Source organism: Biomphalaria glabrata, chromosome 7 (assembly GCF_947242115.1).
Source record: "Biomphalaria glabrata chromosome 7, xgBioGlab47.1, whole genome shotgun sequence".
Taxonomy (NCBI): domain Eukaryota; kingdom Metazoa; phylum Mollusca; class Gastropoda; family Planorbidae; genus Biomphalaria; species Biomphalaria glabrata.
This window is the reverse complement of record NC_074717.1, coordinates 6,753,764-6,775,294: the sequence shown is the minus strand read 5'-3', so window position 1 is coordinate 6,775,294 and position 21,531 is coordinate 6,753,764. Positions and strand designations below refer to the sequence as shown.

Below are 21,531 nucleotides of genomic sequence, written 5' to 3'. Positions count from 1 at the left end.
ATGCTAATGCAGACTTAAGCGACCATTTTAAAAGTGGGCTATCGTGCAGTCTTTGATACAGTAAACTACATTGATACACACTATGGTTTCGACAGTATTTGCAAACACACCACCGTCAGTACAAAGGTTAAGCTTGTTTCTGTTTCATCGGATCAGGAATTTAATCTTTATAGCAGGATTTAAAATTGAAAGGGTATTACTCAAATTTGGAAATCTTTTTTTGAGAATCTTGAAGCGTCATTTCAACAAAATAAAAAGTGGGGGAGAAATATTTTAGGACACGGACATATTATCAGAGAATAAAGAGTGCACTTTAAGTATGTGTGGAGGCGCGGTGGCTGAGCGGTAAAGCGTTTGGCTTCCGAACCGAGGTCCGGGGTTCGAATCCTGGAATTCTTAATTTCCGGATCTTCGGCTGCCTCTGAGTCCACCCAGTTTTAATTGGTACCTAACATTAGTTGGGGAAAGTAAAGGCGGTTGGTCGTTGTGATGGCCACATGATACACTCGTTAACCGTGGGCCACAGAAATAGATGACCTTTACATCATCTGCCCCAAAGATCGCAAGGTCTGAAAGGGAAACTTAATTTACTTAGTATGTGTAACATCATTGCTTGAAGATAGACATTTTTGTTAGTTACTTTTTTTCCCTTTTTAATTTCTTCCCTAGTGCTATTAGTGCATGGAATGGGTTGCCTGAATCAGCCAGGAAAACCAATGACTTGGCAGAGTATAAGACATTGATTAAGATGCACGACTAGATTGACTTATTTTTTCAAGTTTAATGTTTCTATTTTATAATATACTTTAAGATTGGCTAAAGGCGCTTTGACACCTCAACTCAAGAAGATAATGAGAAAATGGAACAGACACAAATTAGAGCAGTGGGATTCATAACTAACGAATATTCCCATTTCAGTCGAGTAACACCTTTTGTAAAATCACTAAATTTAGAAAGCCTTCAGGACAGAAGACTCTAAAGTAAAGTTGCAATTATACATAAAACACTGAACCATAATCTTTAAATTCAAAAGAAGAATCTAATAAAATACTCAGAAAGACACAAAGATAAAGGTACATTCCTTGTTCCATATGCTAGGTTCATTGAAAAGAGAGCAGTTTCAGTAATCTGTATATAGAATTCTCTACGTCGACCAACCATGCGGGACTCCACGCGCACACGCCTACTTTTAACCCTCCTCCCGCCCTCTCCAGCCTGCACCCACGACTTCCACTCTCTCTCCAGGCATGCGCACACAGTCGTTTGCCCAAACCCAGCCCATTTGGAAACTTGAGTCTTTTAGGAAGTGTTCACCCGTCACTAAATAGCGGCGTGTTCTACGCCACGGGTCGGCTAGTTCACTTTTATTGGATATAATAAGAATCAGGAAGTTTGGGAAACACTGGACTAAGGCGTCACTAAGAGATATGTGAAGGTGGTCAAGGTTTTTAAAATCAATCCAATTAATTAACCCTAATAGTTGTTTTTTTTTTTTAATGTTCTATTTGTAAATCAAATTTTGATTTTGTGATAGTTTTTCATTCCGGGATTGGGTTAGTTGTGCTTTTAGATAGATTTCGTTCTTTAAATCTTTTGTTAGCCTCAAGAAGAGTGTAAGGCTACAAGCCATAGACACAAGAATTGAAAAAATATTGCGTGAATCTAGTGGCGTCACTATTGTTGGTGACGGTGTCACCTGGTGCGGTCCGTACATTACACACCTTCTATAGGAACGCCACTTCGTGCATCACTTGTAGTACCCCAATATCTTACAAAAACAACTGAAGAAGATGAAGTAAGAACTAGCTAAATTAGAACGCGATTAGCTCTATACAAAATAGTGTGGTGGTTCGGTGGCTGGGGTGGTAAAGCATTTGTCCTCCAAATCGAAAGGTTTTGATTTGAATCCCGGGGAAGCCTTTTGGATTTTCTAGGGCGTCTCTGAATGCTCCCAACTCTAATGGGTACCTGATATTTGTTAGAGAGATAAATGTCACATGACACTCCTTAACCGTCGGCCTTAGAAACAGATGACGATGCAGCATCTGACATATAGATTGCAAGGACTAAAATAGGTGCTTGTAATAAATAGCACTACAGATAGGTTAATAATTTATTTAAACGTTCTTATCAGGGTATGGCTTTAAACTAGTCTACAAACACATGCTAGTTGTTAAGTTGAAGGTCATGTTTATGTAAATAGTTTTCTCAGAAAGTGGCTTTAAATGTGAATCGTAAAATGTAGGGTACAGCTGGTACTAGTGATATATGTGGATATAAGTTGACATAATTTATTATATATGTGTGTGTGTGTGTGTGTGTGTGTGTATGTGTGTGTGTGTGTGTGTGTGTGTGTGTGCGTGAAGAAGAAGAAGAGAGACCCATCTAGTACTTTATAGTGTTCACAATTAATGTTGTTGCTTGTAAATAGTTAAATAATGTGGTTACCGCAATACTAAGAACTACAATTTAAGGTGGACAACCGTTTTAGTTATAAATTAAAATGATTTTTATAAAAGCAGACAATTTAGCAATAACGTATATAAATAATAAAATGCCTAATTTAAACAATAATAAAATGCCTAATATAAACAATCATTTTATAACTCTATTTAATGATATAGATGCGTTGTGTCAAATGATTATTGCATCATTTACATTTTTTTTAAAGTAACTAGATATGAGTAGATTGGCACAAAGTATAAATCATGTCAACATGTCCCATTTTTAATTAACCTCTTGCTATGTTTCTCGAGTCATATCTCAAATCTGTGAGCACTCTAGCTTTCTAGTTGCTCAATTCAGGAACCAGCACCAGCTTTCACAAGACGGGCTAAGATTTAAACAATGGAAGAAATCTCATCAATTCTCTAATATTGTTTCTTTTAAATCATTAATTAATGTCGTATAATTTTAGTTAATTTATTTTATTATAAGTATGTATTATAAAATGTAAAAAGTTTTGGAATTTTAAAAAATACAGAGGCAGACAGCACAAAAAGAGGCAAAGAAAAGAGGCCTTGAACCCCAAGTATTCCCATGATGAAAAAGCTTAGGGAAAAGCACATATACTGAAGTTTCCTCACACACAAAAAAGTTGCTCAATGCAGTATCATCTGAAAGCCTATAATAAAATATGTCGAATTTGTTTCTTCAATCAAACTTTAATGACAATGTTAGTCGAATTTGTTTCTTCAATCAAACTTTAATGACAATGTTAGTCGAATTTGTTTCTTCAATCAAACTTTAATGACAATGTTAGTCGAATTTGTTTCTTCAATCAAACTTTAATGACAATGTTAGTCGAATTTGTTTCTTCAATCAAACTTTAATGAAAATGTTAGTCGAATTTGTTTCTTCAATCAAACTTTAATGACAATGTTAGTCGAATTTGTTTCTTCAATCAAACTTTAATGACAAAGTTAGTCGAATTTGTTTCTTCAATCAAACTTTAATGACAAAGTTAGTCGAATTTGTTTCTTCAATCAAACTTTAATGACAAAGTTAGTCGAATTTGTTTCTTCAATCAAACTTTAATGACAAAGTTAGTCGAATTTGTTTCTTCAATCAAACTTTAATGACAAAGTTAGTCGAATTTGTTTCTTCAATCAAACTTTAATGACAATGTTAGTCGAATTTGCTTCTTCAATCAAACTTTAATGACAATGTTAGTCGAATTTGTTTCTTCAATCAAACTTTAATGACAAAGTTAGTCGAATTTGTTTCTTCAATCAAACTTTAATGACAATCAGAGTGTCATTATAAAACTAGCTCACGATGTTTAAGTCACCAAACGCCAGGAACTATTCACGTCCATATCAAAGTAGGTCATTCGCTTCAAAAGAATGTTGTTATGGGAAGCACATGCACAGATGTATCTGAACCTGCCAGTCACCAACGCACACACACACACACACACACACACAGCGGCGCCACTAGGGGAGTTCGGTGGATGAGGATCACACCGGGTGTGGTATTAAGTTTCTAAATCGGCCCTGTCATTTATCCCAAAATACGGCTCACACCCATGGGTGTAGCTAGTTGTGAGGTACTAAGTTTCTAAATCGGCCCTGTCATTTATCCCAAAATACGGCTCACACACAGGGGCGTAGCTAGGAATTCGCCATCATCTGAGGCCCGCGTGGCTTGACCTCTTTTGGGGGCCTTACATTTTGCGTAATATTTAATATTTAAATTAAAATACACTCATTTGGAGCCCCCCTCTGATGGGGGCCCGGGCGATTTTCAAATTCTCCCTCTTCCTACCCCCACCCTAGCTACGCCACTGCTCACACCAGAGGCGTAGCTAGTCACGTGCAGGTGATCGGTATCAAACTTTCCTCAAATTTCTATTTAGATCTTATTCCCCGGTTGTTCAGTTAAAAAAAAAAAACAAAATAAAATATTCTAGCCTGAACTACATTGTAGATCTGCCTGAAGACATCACAGATTAAGAATATAATTTGTCCCTCGAGGATCTGAAACACTTTTTGGTTCTTCCGTCAAGTCCAAAAAAGGCGAGAAGGTTTGAAGAAATTGTAGGTAGGCCAATCGCTGGTGGAAAAAAATCAAAGTTTATTAGACCAAGAACTCTGCACTCTATCCAGAAGAAATGAAGAAAATAATTGTAGATAAAATAAATGAGAAATGGACGAGCTCCCATCCAAATCACAAGAAAGATGACGCTTACTATAAGCTATCCCGACAAGACCAACGTCTAATCTTTCGACTCAGGACCGGACACAACAGAATGCGACAACACATGTTCCGGAAGCTCAAAATTGGAACCAGTGAAATCTGCCCATGTGGAGTATCACCAGAGAATGCCGACCACGTCCTCCAAAACTGCTCTCTCTACCAAGAGGCCCGTATAAGACATTGGCCCCAAATCACCCCAATAGAAAGAAAACTATATGGAGAGCTCCCTGATTTGGAAACCACTGCGCAGTTCATCTCATGTATTGGTCTAGTCATATGAACACTCCAACATAACAATGAGAACGATGAAGAAGAAGAAGAAGAAGACCAAGAACTACATCTGCATTGAAATCCAAAGACGAGTTTAATTAGTGGAGGAAGTTATGACCAAAGATTGAAAACCAAGAGAATGCAGAGATCACACTCAGTCATCATTTGCTTAGAGGGTACTTGAAGTTTACGAGCAGGAAACAGTGTCGACAGCAAAGCTCAAGATTTAATTAAACTAGAAGGGGGGGGGGGGGAGTGGACAGACTCTAGAACTAAGAAGAGAATCTTGGAAAGCATTCTTTTTTCTCTAAAAGCAGAATCTGACATTCTGGCAGAATTTTAATTTTCTCACCACCCATGGGGTTTAGAAGTAGACTGTCAAGGATTGTCAAGTCTAGACTGAGCATTTAAACTAAAAGCAAGTATAATTTAAAGACATTTTAAAATACTAGTTGGATAGGATGCCACTGAAGCCAGTATTACCTTTCTCAAAAGCCTGCGCTCAGATTTAGGTATGAGTGCAGAACCGCAAGATGCCAGGCCAAAGAGATGTGGGCCTACATTCTATCTGACACACAAGAAAGATCTTCTTATGAAAATATATTTTTTTTTTAGGCCGGATCGTTCATGAAATAATCACCCGATTAAAAAAATACAACTTTATAATGTGGTAGTTACATATAAATTTATGTTGCATTCCCAACTATTGAATTGAAATCAATCTCGAATGGGCTCCTATGGACATGTATAAAAACGAATTTCGCCAGGAACAAAATTTAAAATGGTTTGTCAGTTTCCTCAGTAGCCCCCGAACGTCGGAAACAAGAACCTGCTAAGCCCTTGTGTCCTATAAGAAATCAAAATCGGTTAGAAGATTAAGTTCCAAACATCGTCATTTTGTCTGACAAAGAGAGGTAAGTGTAACTACATGCGAACGAAGTTTCTTTAAGACTAATATTGAACAAGAAATACTGGGGACCAACGATGACACATTTACGACTCATTAGTTTGGTAATGTCGTCCTTTGCACAAGAGTTGCTCAAAAAAAAAAAGATCTCGCTAATGATTGTTGATACTTTTTGCTAACAAAAGAGTACATAAGATTTATTTGTAATATATTTTTGGTCTAATTTTATTATCATTTTTCGCATTACAAATACTATAACAATAAATACACGATATTTTTAAAAAATAATTTTTTTTTTTTTTTTTTTTTTTTTTGCTGATTTTTTTTTTTTTTTGATTTAATTTTGGAGGACATTATAAGGAGCTGACGAACCGGGCATCATGAGCCCTAGCTACGCCACTGGCTCACACATTTGGGTTATATAATGGGCATTCATTAGTACCTATACTCAAACTATGATTGTTAAATTTAATAATATATCGAAAACTGAACGCATGCATGCTTTGATGGACACACCGTAATGCTGTTCAACTAGTAGGTAGGCTGTTTAATGTTAGGCACTTACTAAGCAAAGAAGACGGACTTTGATTTGCGACATTTAGTGACACAACAGTTAGTGACCAAGGATGGAAGAATGAATAAGACCGTTAACTAGTTTGCCTATTCCTAAAGCCGGCCAACAGATCTACTGACAAACTTCCATGCTAAATTCAGATTTAAGTAGATTTTAGTCAGAGTTCTTACATATTGTAAGAAAAAATGGTAATGTCGACGCCGAGATTGTTATCTTTCCATGTTTCTTTAAGTACAACGTTTCGTTTCATGGAAATGTACATTGATAATAAATTTAGCCTTAGCTGACAGAATAGAGCAATTGGTTGCATGCGCCTCAGAACGAGACAGCTGGAGGTCACTCACAAAGGTCGCGGGATACACATTTAAGACCAAAAGAAAATCCGCTGCCGAGGACAGACGCAGACGGGGAAAAGAAAATCTTAATCGATCATCGGCGGACAATGGTTATGCTAGTCCTAGGGGTGGCAAAATATATAGGTCACAGCTGATGCTGCGTAGCGACGGGAAATACTGCACTCCTCATTAATCTTCGGACTCGAAAACAAGCCTTATTACTAATGAGTTAAGACAAAAACACAGAAAAATACAGAAAGCACTAGATCACAAATTGACGTGATGAAGGCCACAGCTTCTATTTTTATTCGACACATGTAAAGTACACAATAGGATCTATCTATAAATATGTGCGTGTGTAAGAAGAAGCGAAATTCCACACTGGGACGGTCGGAGCTAAGAGAACAAAATGAGAGGCTTGTTTCTTATCGCACTGACCCTCATAGGTGAGTTGGTTTAAAGTATAGATACGTAAGATAAAGAGTTAGACTTGTTGTTCTTGGTCAGTGATGTCCGAACTACGGTCCTCGGGCCATATCCGGTCAGTGTCTCGTTGATATCCGGTCCCTCGAAGTCGCAGAGGAGGATCTGTTCCATTGGAATTAAGAATTATATTATTTTTTTTATTTCTTTGGATTTTTTAAAATATTTTTTTTTATATAATTGTTTTATTTATTTATTTGCCGCCCATAACACAGGTATACAAAATAAATGTGGCCCTTTCTCTAGACCGAAAAATGTTAAGCGGCACTGTTAAAGCGTAGTCAGGCGCTTATAACCACTTCAAGCAATAACAATTTATATAACTATTATTGTTTAGTCAGACATTGATCGTGGCTTTTTTCCCCACCTCTGGCAATACAATTGTACATACCTAGTATTGGTAAGGCACACATCGATGATGCTTTTTTAAAACTTTAATTCTGTCCTAATCACCTTAAAAGCTATATCCCAAAAATTTGAATTGAATTTTGTGTATAAGATCAGGCTAATTCGAGATTTTGATACACCGCCAAAAAAAAAAAATGATATCTATAAATAGCTAGCTTTTTTTGTGTATCATGTCACGATTTTTTGTTTTCCGTGAAAGGGTTCAAATAAAATTATAAATATATAGACTTGTGTACATGGCTACTCCACGTGTGTAGAGTCGTGATTAGGTTGTATTTAAGCAGTACGTACTAGCTAAGAAGTACTAATTAAGTCCAACATTAGCAGACATGAAGTTTGTTACGCCATATAAAGATAAGAAATGCACTTCTATAACTATCCAGCTATGCCTGCTCGGTATATGGAAACTACGGATGATATAAAACTACGCATAAAAATACAACACTAGTAGGCCTATATAGCTCCTCCTTCGTGGCCGAAGATGGGCAGATTTATCCTTTCCTGTATACTCCAATCCTCGCTTTAAAAAGCAGGTCGTATACGTGGCATGAGTGGTTTAGGTCAGTTGCCGATAGGCCTGCTTCTTCTCTCAGCTTTTTGTAGGTTCGGCGCTCTTTCGCCCTGGCCACTCTTCCTGCTTCAAATCTTGAGACTCCGAGACTCACAGCTTCACGCCATGAGGAGCGATCGAGAGCTAGTGCTTCCCAGCCGTGAATGTCGATATCGCATTCCTTGAAGGAGCTCTCGAGAGTGTCTTTGTAGCGCTTGTACTACGGCTTCATAAGCAACATGATGTAGAGAAATCATTGATGCTTCTCAAATATTAATCCATACGGAAAATGTATGACATGCTTTCTGAAGACATACATCAATTCTCAATCAGGACTTCAGAGAAACTAACTTACTAAAGTCTTCCCATCATTCCAGTACATTAGCATATCTCACAGTGTCTTCTTTAGTTATCTTTTAAAAGAGATATGATACTTTTTTTGCACTTCAGAATCAAGTTTTCAAAGCTCTTCCGTTAAAAACACAAACTAATTTCACTCTGGTGGATGCGGACTTTTGCTCTATGACTTGCAACTTATTTAAAATGGCCGACTAAACAAATGGTAACCAAGGAGATAAGAAACTAAAATCAGCTGATACGCAATGAGATAAAGTTGAAATTAGAACAATTTTTTTTTTAAGTTGGCAACTTGAAGTTCAAGGTAGTGACCTTGACATTGGTTAGCTTATCCTGAAAATCTCAAATAATTATATTAAAAAATTGAACTGCTTAAGAGCAGTGGCGTAGTTAGGTTGGGGGGGGGGGGGGGAGAGAATTTGAAAATCCCCCTGGGCCCTCACTAGAGGGGGGGGGGCTCCCTATGAGTGTTCGAAATTTATTTTACATAGAATATTAAATATTACGCAAAATGCAGAGGCCCCCAAATAGGCCAAGCCTCCCGGCTCCCAAATGATGGCAAATTCTTAGCTACACCACTGGCTTAAAGTTTTAAAATGATTGACAAAATACATTAAAAAATGAAGATAATTACGTTCTAGTCATCCCCCTTGAAAGAGGGCAAGAACAGTTGGGGCCTCAAATGCGTATACCAGTCGGACAGAATCTCCTTAAAGATTATCTTAATTTTAGAAGATATCTAATTTTTAACTGTGACAATTCATGCCCCAGACTCAATTAGATTTAAAGTTGTATTAACTCTTTCAGTGCGAGGGTTACTCTCAGTAAGCAACCTCGCTAGCGCTGCTGGTGGAAATCTTTTTTTCTTTTAAAATAAAATCAAATATGTTTAATTATAATATAAAATAAATAAAAAAAAGGTTACGTTCGTTTTAGTAACCATAACCACACTGCAGAGGAAAACTAGATCAAAATAATTCGCACGGAAAGAGTTAATCTACATTTACAACAAAATACCAAAATGTGTAATAAACACTTCAAAAGAAACCTGACAATTAAATATCTATATATTAATTTGTATATACATTTAAGGTATTCATTGGGGATCTTCTCTGGGAAACGAGTTAGAGGCTCCGGAACGTGGCAAAAGAAACGCTCACCAGCTGTGTACCCTCATTTTTAGATACACGAGGAGGGGCTGCCTGGCCTACTCAGCTTATGGATGCTTCTGTGGACTGAGAAGCTGGGGCAGTGACCCAGTGGATGGGTCGGACAGGTAGGCTTAGCAATGCTGGAATGCTTGTAACAGGTGACTGAGTGTTAAAGCGCTATACTTCCTAACCGAGGATTCCGGGTTCGAATCCAGGTGAAGACTGGGATTTTTAATTTCGGGATCATTTGGGCGCCTCTGAGTCTACCCAGCTCTAATAAGTAACTGACATTAGTTGGTGAAAAGTAAAGGTCGTCTGTCGTTGTGTCTGGCCAAATGACAGCAGTAAAACCGTGGGCTACAGAAACAGATGACCTTTACATCATCTGCCCCATAGATAGCAGTCTTTTTTTTTATAACGGGTAAAGATGGACATTCAGTGTAATAATGGGAAGCGTGGTCGAGAGGCTAAGTACGCTTGAACTTGGCTTGGCTTGGCTACCTAATACACCCGACACCCGACTCGGGAAGGGTTGCTTTTTACTAAGCACCTAAAGGCAGCACGAAAAACCACACTGGTCCACAAATGAGATTGGACCAAAGCGCTCTGAGCATGCTATAAGCTTGAAAGTAGCGCTATATAAAAGCTATAATAATAATAAAAAACCCGATCCTTATACTTTTAGTCACTAATAAATATCCATCTCGCTGGCTCTGCATTCCATGGAGAGTCCTGGCTTACTCTAACACATCATTCCATTCAGATCTCTCTTAAGCCTTTTATCTCCATATTTGAATTCCACACTACTACGTCAGGGATATCCACCATTTTGAATGGGGAGGTGTGGGGGGCTGTCACAACTTGATGTATTGATGTTTGATCACTTAAATACATTTATAGGTCGCACGAGAAAATCTCTGAGCCCTTAGAGAGAGAAAGTGAAATGTAGAAGAGTTATGACTTGGGCTCATTACAGAGCGTTGTTGACGGTCGTTGACTTGTAGCACCAAACTGCTGGTAGACAACTAAACCGCTGTAGGCGTATTATATTTTAACTTGTAAAACTTGAAATACCTTCTTTGTGAACTAAACTAAATGTAACTCTTTACAATATAAACAAATCTAACAGAGAAGAACTGAAATAAAGGTAGTAGACTTTAGTAATAATCTATCAAATAGTCATTTCGAACAAAAATCTAACTCACTGTAAAAACACGTCTTTTCACTCTGGCAATCTGGTGTCGTCTGGTCTCCCCAAGACAGCATACGACAGTGCCGCTTATCTTGCATCAATCATAATGCAAAGCCACAAGAGCTAACTTCTTCTCACCGTCACCATAGAAACACACACACACACTCCATAACACGTGGTAAACGTCTGTATGTTCCTTGGATTTATTGGACTTCATATTATTTCACTATTGAGGAGATTGAAAATCATTCATATTGTAAGGATGACAATTATATCTTAATCCTACTGTAAAAAAAAATTTTTGTGAAAATGTTTGACATATTTCGGATCTTTCTTCAGAGTTGAAGATATGTTACTTCCTAGTCCAAGCCTCCCGCAGGAAGACGGGGGAATGGCAGCGGACAGGGTATGGACTCAGGACAATCGAGAAGTCCGAACGACAGTCCAGCGCAAATACCGCACTACCAGGCAGCCTAGCTGCTTATGGCTAAAATGGTTTCTATTATGTGTTAATCATTTTATACAGTAAACATTGTCTGCTGGCGTGGGCTTTACGTAGTGCATTTTAATTTTTGTCGTGGCCGTGTTTATTAAGTAGAACTCTAAATAGAACACCCACTGTTGGTTTCAAGCAGTCAGAACAAGACGCCTCCACGATCACATGACCAAGATATCATGTAACTGGGACGCATCCATTTCTGATACATTTGTCAAGGGCTGCGTCGCCGAAAAAACAAATCGTTGGATCTATGGAAGTGATCCTCTGCAGATTCATTGCGCACTGTGAGCAAACGTTTTGTAGGGCCGGATAGTACCGGGTCACGGGTCAGATAAGACCCGCGGTCCGTAGTTTGGGTATTCCTGCTCTACATCATTAAGTCATACTATTCATGGTCTGCTTTTGAGACGTCAGTGAGGTCTGTTGCTTGGGAATCCCTGCTCTACATCATTAAGTCATGCTATTTGTGGTCCGCCGTTAGGACGTCAGTGTTGTCTTTAGTTTAGGAATCCCTGCTCTACACAAAGTCATGCTATTCGTATCCGTTGGTAGGACGAACTTTTTGTCTTTGCTGGTATATTATTTTTAATCCTCTATTTTCATAATTCAACGTCTTCTGTTCTTAAGATAGTGGAGTATTGCAGATAAATGTGTTTGTTATACATATCTGTTTAAGTATATTGTTGGCAATTTTTGGTCATAAAGCGACAAAGGCTAATCTCACGTAAAGCCTTTTTCTTGTGGCCTTATAGATCCCTATTTTGGAAGGGCGAGTGCCCTCCCTTCTCTTTACACAACATATAAGAGAAGTCTGTGTTGTTGTTTTTTTGCTCTGTTATTTTTGTCTGTTATTGTTTTGTGCACTAGTAAAATGTTTGGAGAATATTTACTGTGTATTTGTGTATGTCGAATTTGAAAACATTATAACATTATTGGAGCTACATGGTACCAAAACAGAACAGATGACTATTTGAAAGTGTTTTATGCGCTGACTCAATGTTCAATGTGCAGTTCATGAGCTGAGGATGTTCATCTTTTTTTTTACAAGTAGAAGAGGAGCGTGATGGTTGAGTGGTGAAGCGCTTGTGTTCCCAACCGAGAGTTCGAATCCTGGGGACTGGGATTTTGAACTTTTTGATTTTCAAGACGCCTATGAGTCTAGACAACTCTGGTGCATGGCATGCGCTGGGAAGGTAAAGACGTTTGGTCGTTGTGCTGGCCACGGCGCCCTCGTTAACCGTTTGACAATGAGGCAGATGAGCTTTACATCGTCTGCCACATGGATCACAGGATCTCCAAGGATTAAGGCTAATTTTTGTTTTTGAAAACTAATGATCAGTTTTTGAAGGACGAATCCCAAAAACGTAGGGGTCATTGTCGAAGGCAATGTCTTCATCTTGCAATAGACAAGTCAGACAATCCGTAATAAAATAACAACTTTATATTTATATTGCACATGTTATTTACACCATGGAAGTTGTTGTTATACAATGTTCTTTTATCCACAATATTTGTGTTTATTTTTTGGTGAAGCTGCTGTAAACAACACGATAGATGCTTCGGAAACCTCGGAGTTCGTAACGTTCCGCTGGTGACCTACAGTTACGATTGCAATGGACCAGCGTCTTGTTACTGTACCAGTAAGTTACAACATGATGTATGATTGTTTGTACTCTATACTCATATCACTGAATATGTTTCTATGTGTGTGTCTGTTTGCAGATGTTTCATTGTGTCTATGTGTGACATGCCACAGTTTTAACTCTTCGCTATGGCGTTGTATAATAAAGAAAAAAAATCATTAAGTAGGTCAAAGGTTAAATACTATATCCACATTTAGTATGGTAGGGTGGAGGGGTGGATCTTCTCTGCAACGAAACCTAATGGAGTAAGCTATAGACCATAATCCTTTGTGAACGAAGATAAGCACTACAGTAGAACGTCGAGTATCCGGATTAATTGGGACTGGCTCAGTTCGGATAATCGATCGTCTGGATAACCGAATGCGGAATATTATGAACAGTTCATTTCACCAATACGTAATCATACAATTCAAGCAAAATACACTGGGGGAAAAGCTTTATACGTAGTAGCTTACCAATACAACTTACATACCGTACCGTACTATATAAAAAAAATATAAGGGAATTTGAATATTTGACGTTTCTGAATACTGACGTCTGGGTAAACGACTTTCTATTTTATTTGTATTCTATGTAGGCAGAGCCATTATTTGGGGGCCCGGGGCTTTGACCTCTCTGGGGGCCCCTGTATTTTGCTTAATATTTAATGTTAAAAAAAAAACACTAATTTTGCCCCCCCCCTTTTGAAGTGTAGGTCCGGGGTGATTTTCAAATTCTCCCCTCCTTCCCCCCACCCTAGTTACGCCTCTGAGGCAGAGATGATCACAATCTCATTATCTAGGTACGCAAAGATTGCTGTAGAATTCATTCGGGTAATAACTGCATTAGGGTTAATCCATCTAGGAGAAAACATATCCGAGGGAGGGGTGGTGGTGGTAGGTGGTGACATTATCTAAAGAGTAAAGAGTTATCCATATATTTACTTAGCAAGTAGTTTGAAATTCTAATTTATTTATTTCTAATGTCAATTTCACCCCCAGATGAAGACAGGTCCTCAGTTAAGTATAAATCGTGTCTGTGTGACATTGAGCTGGCGTCGTGTCTAAAGCGGAACAAAGACTCGTACAACAGAAGGTATTTCTGGTATAGACGAAGTAACTGCGAGTGAGCATCCAATCGCCAAGAAGCAACAAATGGTTTAGAACGTAACCACATAATATATATGAAACAACTGTCTGACATCTAGACCTAATAAAAGTGATTTGTGTGTAGCGATGTTGGTGTGTTACTTTTGTGTATGTGTCTCATTTTCTCTGTAATTCCAAACTATATCCAACTTAAGTCTTGCATGAAGCAATGCTCGATGAATTGATAAATTAAGAACACAAATTATATAATTTTAATTAAACAAGTTCAGTGTTGACTTAACTTTCGCGTGGGATACATTCCCCGTGTTATGAAGTGTGTTTGTGTGTTTGTGTGTTTCTATGGTGACAGTGAGAACTTAGGGAGTGGATGGTGGCTATGCATTTTGAAGGATGCAAAATAAGCAGTATTGTCGCAAGTTGTCTTGGGTACGCCAGACGACTCCAGATGCCAAGGAAAAAGATGTGTTTTTGTAGTAAGCTAGATTTTGTTCAAAATATAAGTTTATTTCATTTCATCTCAAGTTAAATTTGTCTATATTTGTCTATATTGTAATAAAAGTTCTATTTACTTTTATTCAAAGAGACGTCATTCAAGATAGTTCAGTTTTCTAAGTTCAGATATATTACGCCTCTAGCAGTTTAGTTGTCTACCAGCAGTTCGGTGCTACAAGTCAAGTGAGCATCCATGTAGATGTGATACATCAGTGTGTCTGGCTTATGTATATTTATTATAGCTTTTATATAGCGCTACTTTCAAGCTTTTAGCATGCTCCGAGCGCTATGGTCCAATCTCATTTGTGGAACAGTGGGGGGAAGGGGGGGAATCTGGGAGAAGGTAAACACAGTAAACACGACTCTGCTCGAGTCGGGTGTCGAACCTCGAGAGCCCTTCATAGGTAGCCAAGCCAAGTGTAAATAGCCACGCTTTCCACTTTTTGTTTTGCTCATTTTATTTTTCATTTCAGCACCCAGAAATTCACATGTCTGCAAAGTTGAGACGGACTTTTTAATTTTATATACGTACAGTTAACACTAGGTTTGGATATAAACAGTATCGCAGGACATTCCCTGACACTTTAAACCCCTGAATTGTTATTTCTCTTTCTTTTAACCTTTAACAGCTGTCTCTTTTAGAACACTTCTTTAATGTTTAGTCATGTTTATATATAAGTGTCAAAAACACTAAACCATAATCTTCAAATACAAAAACAAAATCTAATAAAATACTCTGAAAGACACAAAGATAAAGGCACATTCCTCGTCCCATATGCTAGGACAAATTTGTACAAATACTCCTTCTTCCCTAGTGCTATTAGAGCATGGAATGGGTTGCCTGAGCTAGCCAGGAAAACCAGTGACTTGGCAGAATTTAAGTCATTGGTTAACATGCATGACTAGATGCATGACGCGTAGGACGTAATCATCTTCATTTTTTTTTTTTGAAGTAACGCCTGTATTTTATAAGATAAGATGAGTACTGTTAAAGTATAACAAGAATTAATAAGTGATGTTGTAAACCAGTTCTTCCTGACTTAATATATTTTCCACTTGTGTACTAGTGTGATTTTCACAGACAGGTCTCTGCTATCTGATAGACACTGCAAGATTAACGAGCCATCAAATTCTGTCAAAACTTTGATTATGTATTATTAGATATTTTTAAATGTCTAGGTAGATTAAGTATACGTTTAATTACAATGTGTGTGTGTATCAAAGAATAGTTATGCTTTATTTTTGTTTTATAATTATACTAGTCCCGAAGTTCAGCCAACAGACATACCATACACACTCGGTTGTACATAAATTAATAAACAATGTGTATGGTGATTTAAAATAAAAATAAATTTAATACAACGATATTTATACAATGATATTGAAATTAATGACGTGAATGATAAGTAATCAGAAATAAATATAAAGATAAAAAGTCATAAATATATTCATAATAATTACTTAAATAATATTCATACATTAATCGCCTTGCTAAGATGTTACATCACAACGATGAAAAGTCACTGACAAGGACTTCAACAACTGCAACAAATCCCTAATTCGTAACAAAGATTCGCCTCATCAGCATATACTGAATACACTGTTAACATCAATTTTGGTAGCAGCATACAAGGACTGTCATTAACTTCGGACCAACAAGACTGACAAAAATGCCGACCACTATGTCCAGGGTAATACTAGAACCCACAGTATCGATATGTAACGCCAACACAGAAACCCTATAGAAATAAATAACAGAGACTCTAATGCCTAATCTGAAACTACAAATACGAACGAATCCGTATAAAAAAAAATAGCATTACAATATAGAATAACACTCACCCTAAACAGGGGTCAAATGGTCCAATCAAGAACAGACCCAAGGTAATATTGCTTAGGTTGGTCAAAGGAAAAAAAAATTTTTTTGACCTCAAAAAGTACAGTTTCATAGTAGTTTGTTTTCTTACGTAACAAATCTTCATACCCTGTCCCTTTTTTCCCCCATTGTAACAAATCGTAACAAATTTGTATACCGCCAACTGCACCCTTAGTCGTTACATAAAATCGGAAATGTCCCCAACGTACTTAAATGTTAACCTTTAATTAAGACCTTGTATTAAATAACTGAAATATATTATAACATAACATTATATCTCGTCAGCCCCACTGGAGTAGGTGCTGCCTACTGTAAGACTCCATAGTTCCTTATCCTTGGCCATCCGTTCCACCCTGTTCCAGGCGTAACCCAACGAGGTGTCCGCCACTAGTTCAGCTTAGTTGTTTCCTTTCGGCTTCGGCGCCTTCTACTTTCCAAACAAAGAGTTATCTTTCTTTTGTGGACTTTCTGTGGCGATTTTCCAACATGTATTTACTAGTGGCAGGCCCTACTACTTTTTACTCACTTGGGAAAGGCAGGCTGATGTCTTTTGACCTCATTGGTGGAGCTCAAGATAGTATAGTCTAAGGAAGCTATTTTTTAAAATTTCATTATGAAAACAACTTTAACAAGCGAAATATAAAAATATTGAAACAAGAAAATCATATCCAAGGGAATAAACTCCGCACTTGCAACCATATCAATAATGTAGAAGTTACCTCCCGTGTGGAATCTCAAAATAATTATCAATAATTAATTGACTAATTGCTTAATTTTTTAATTGTTTCATGTTCTGTAAGGTACAATATAAGATAAGATAAGATGAAGTTCAAGCGTACTTAGCCTCTCGACCACGCTTGCCACTATCTAAATAGAAACTGTTATTAGCAACAAGATCTACCTTAGACTTACCGCATGATGCTGGGAGGTAAATCAAAACCCGTTCAAAAGATGTTAAAACTATTCTTAGCTTCTTTTAAAATAGAGTCAATGTAGATATGAAATGTGTGTCTCCGAATCTTATAATTTTAGTTAAACACACAAATCGTGAAATTCGTGGCCATCTTATCTTATAAGATCTACAGATATAGATTTTAAAAAATGTCCATGTCTTCCTTGAATCGTGATTGTTAATTCGAGACTTAAACATTGTTTCTCCAGGATGATTCAGGCAACTGGCTTGGAGCTATATTCTATTGATACTAAGAAACAATGAGCAATTATATGAATTTTTCCCAGCATATAAAATAATAATAATATTAAAATACACACATTTTTGTCCTAAATCTTATGTTATGAAAGTGTTCTAAGAAAGTTTATTTGTGGCCTAAAAAAGAATTTAAAAAAAATATGTTGCCAAATTTGTGTTGTCATCATGTGAAACAAAGTGTTATTCGTAAACGGAAACTTAAGAGATAAAACTTAGAATATAAAATTTTTAAAAGCGTAGAAACACAGGTTTGAACGACTTCATTGGTTCTTGTATATCTTTAATCAGAGTACAAGTGTTTCTTGTTCCCTAGTGCCATAATGACATACTATACAAATGGGTTCAAATATCAATATGGAGCTTATATTATATAGATATTTAACTAATTTTGATTTTAAAAAAAACTATGATTTCTCCATAAAAATAGGACCGTCCCCCCCCCCACACACACACTCATGGGGCTAGAGTGAGGAGGGCAGTAGAGGTAGTCACCTCCCACCTCACCGAATCGGCCAGGATACCAGAAGGGTAGCGACAAAACATGAAAATGATATTGTAATTTAACTAATTTCGTTCACAAACTATGATTTCTCTATAAAATTAGGACCGCACCCCCCACTCCAAGGGTTTGGGTGGGTAGGGCAGTAGATGTGTTTGCACCCCCAGCATTTGGCTAACAGAGGAACGACATATTGTGAGTGCTGGTAATAGTACCGATAGCAAGTTTTAATCATGTAGATATTCAATTGATTCTGTTAACAAGCTAAGGTTTCCACCAATAAATTGGACCGCCCCCCACTCGAAAGTTTATGGTGGTGGGGGTGGGGGCGGGATTGATGCTATGGCCACCTTCCCATCCCACAAAATCGGCCAACATACTAGAGGGGGGGGTGAAATAATCTAAAAATGGGTTGAAATATAAATAATTAGTATATTATACTAACATACTAATACATTCGTATACAAATTGTGTGATTTCTTTACTAAAATTCGTTTGGCCGCCCTTCGGGTGGAGGGGCAGCCGAGGGAGGGGTGATCGCCACTACCGCACCCCCTGGATCCGCCAGTGTTGTGTCCTGGGGTTGAGAAGACGGATGCAAAGTATTTATTTAGAATGTTAGCTTTAGTTTCATTATCATTATGAGTTATCTTCTCCCTTTCATTGATTTACTCCTGTTTCCATTTTTTTCTTAGATTTAATGTATGGCTATAGATATATATTATTTTTCTTAGATATTTACTTTGTTTATGCATTCACTCTGCAGCTATCTGCTTAATTTTTGGGTTATGTGTTGTAATTGTAAGATGCTTTTTATTGACAAGTTCAGCCTTAGTTTCCTTAAGTTTTTAAAAATACTTTTTTTCTTCTATCTGCTCAGTATCTAACTTTTTTTTTCCTAAACTTTATTTTGTTCGATGTTCAATGTATGTCCCGAAGCCTTGGTAAGAGCTCTTTTTTTTTTTCAGAGGTCACCTGTTGCCGGCTACCTTTCTCTATGCCATTGAGGTCAAAAGGGAGCTTGAGTTGATCTTAACACCGATTACGAGAGCAGTCCTCCTTTAACCAGCCTAATAAGTTCGCATTTGGTATGTGGCCGTCCCCCAATAGTACTTCTATATTGTCCTCACCAGCCTCCAGTAGAACATGTTTATTTGTTTATTTGTAATGCGGACCTGCCGGCGTATTACCAGAATTACATACGAAACTGTCGTGATACAAAGTGCTGCTCAAAATGTGATCTTAAATCTAGCAATTTTCTGTAGTTAGATAACTATGGCCTAGAAAATCGCTTGGGGTAAGCGTGCCTTATACGTACTGAAAAAAAAAGTTGTGTAAAAAAAAATTAGTTAATGTTAAGGTAAAAGGTGTGTGTCTGAGGTGCTACTTGGCAATGTCAACTTTAGTCAATTGTAAATCCAGAAACAATAACTACAATGACTTTATTTATTTTTTTATTACTATCTTTAATATAAACTTTTATAATGATACAAAAAATTTAAAAAAGCATTCAAGCAAGTTACAATTGATATAGCATAAGAATAAAAACATAAAGATATAAATATGTCATCAAAAATATTACGTCATTAAATACAGTTTGTCAAAAGAAAAAAAAAATATAAACCAAAAAAAAAGTTATTAAAGTTAGAAAACCCTGTACGTATAAATACTGCTGGTAGTGCGGTATGCGCGCTGGACTGTCGTTCAGACTTCTCCATGGTCCCGGGCTCATACTCGTCCCTCTGCCATCCCCCGCCCTCCAACGGGAGGCTCGGACTTGAAAGTAAACATGTAAAAAATTTTATAAAACATCTCGTTTGAAAAAAATTAATTTAAAAAAAATCAATTTTAAGCTCTGGATAAAATAAATTAAAACGTCAAAGCAAAAATCTTTTAAAAAAAGTATTTTAAAAAAGTTTCGTTTTGTCTGACTGCTCACATCCCTACGCCTTCAATTGTTTATAGTTCATCATATATGCTCAATTACTGCTATCGGCACTGCCAACTTTCGTTAAAAATTCTTCAAGGAACTAGGTTACAACGATGTAACCCAGAGTAACACAACTGATTTTTACTCTTTAGCACAACTCGATTCTCTCGCTGACTACCAAATATTGTCTCTGCCCAATTATAATGTATTGTATCTTATCTAATTCAAAAATATATAGAATATATGTATGTAATAGTTTGTATTTTCTTTAATTTAATTTTTTTTTCCTTTATAGTTTTTTTTTTTTTTTTACTATTCTAAAAGAAAAAAAAATGTATTTAATGATTTGATTTAAAATTTGATTTTAAAAAGATGAATTAGAATATAACATATTACATTATGATACCACGAATTCGGTATTATATAATAAATACTTACAAAAATAAAAAAAAATGCATAGAAAAGGTTTTGATAAAATGAAATTATAATTATTACAAGTGTCTAAATAAAGTATAAAACGACAATTTTACTAGTCGTTGCAGTTTTAAAAACAAAAAAAAACTACAAAAGCATGTATAACTCAATGTTACAAAAAGAAAAACGTAATTAAAAAATTAAACAAAAACTTTCTTTGCAAACCTGACTTCTCCGATGGGCTCAATCTAAAGGCTTGTTTAAAGTCTAGATCGAATCATTCTCATGTCAGTCTATCCTAGAAGTTTACCCTCACAGTTAATCCTATCAGTTATAAGTAGCTATTGTGAATGGAAATAAATGTTGCATTCCCTCAGCATTTATGCATTTAGAATTCTGTTTTTACAATACCTCTATTCAACTCGTGACTTCGTGGATACTTCTGGGCACTAGCGGATCCAGAACATTGAAGTGGGGGGGGGGCGATTTTTTTGCCAAACTCTATTCCTAATGGTTAGTAAACCCTAACCCTACGCATAAACGTGCGAAAAAAACACAAAAAGCAGTCATGTTAAGGCCTTTCTCTTAATAGCTCGGGGGTCTGGGGGAGCGCTGTAAGCCTCCCAAGTGGGATTCGGGGCAAAGCCCCGACGCCAAAAAAGTTTTCTTGCGTCTTTCACTGCATAAACGCATTCTCCTGACGTCTATAGCTAATTATTATTAGTGGAGTTCGTGGCGAAGCCCCGACGCCAAAAGCGTTTTCTGCATTTTTCACTGAAGAAACGCATTCTCCTGACATATACAGCCTTTCACTTGATAGCTTGTGGGTCTGGGGGAGCGCTGTAAGACTCCCAAGTGGGGTTCGGGGCAAAGCCCCGACGCCAAAAGAGTTTTCTTGCATTTTTCACTGAAGAAACATATTCCTGACATTTACAGCTCATTATTATCAGTAGGG

At 37.1% G+C, this 21,531-nt stretch overlaps 1 protein-coding gene across 1 annotated transcript; it reads left to right on the top strand.

Annotated features, from left to right (window-relative positions):
* The first annotated feature begins 7,085 nt into the window (after positions 1 to 7,085).
* On the top strand, positions 7,086 to 14,278 carry LOC106072631 (basic phospholipase A2 caudoxin-like). Its single transcript, XM_013233042.2, has 4 exons — positions 7,086 to 7,230; positions 9,675 to 9,858; positions 12,958 to 13,064; positions 14,048 to 14,278. The coding sequence occupies exons 1-4, from the start codon at positions 7,194 to 7,196 to the stop codon at positions 14,173 to 14,175; spliced, it is 456 nt and encodes a 151-aa protein (XP_013088496.1). The 5' UTR covers positions 7,086 to 7,193; the 3' UTR covers positions 14,176 to 14,278.
* The last annotated feature ends 7,253 nt before the right edge of the window (positions 14,279 to 21,531 follow it).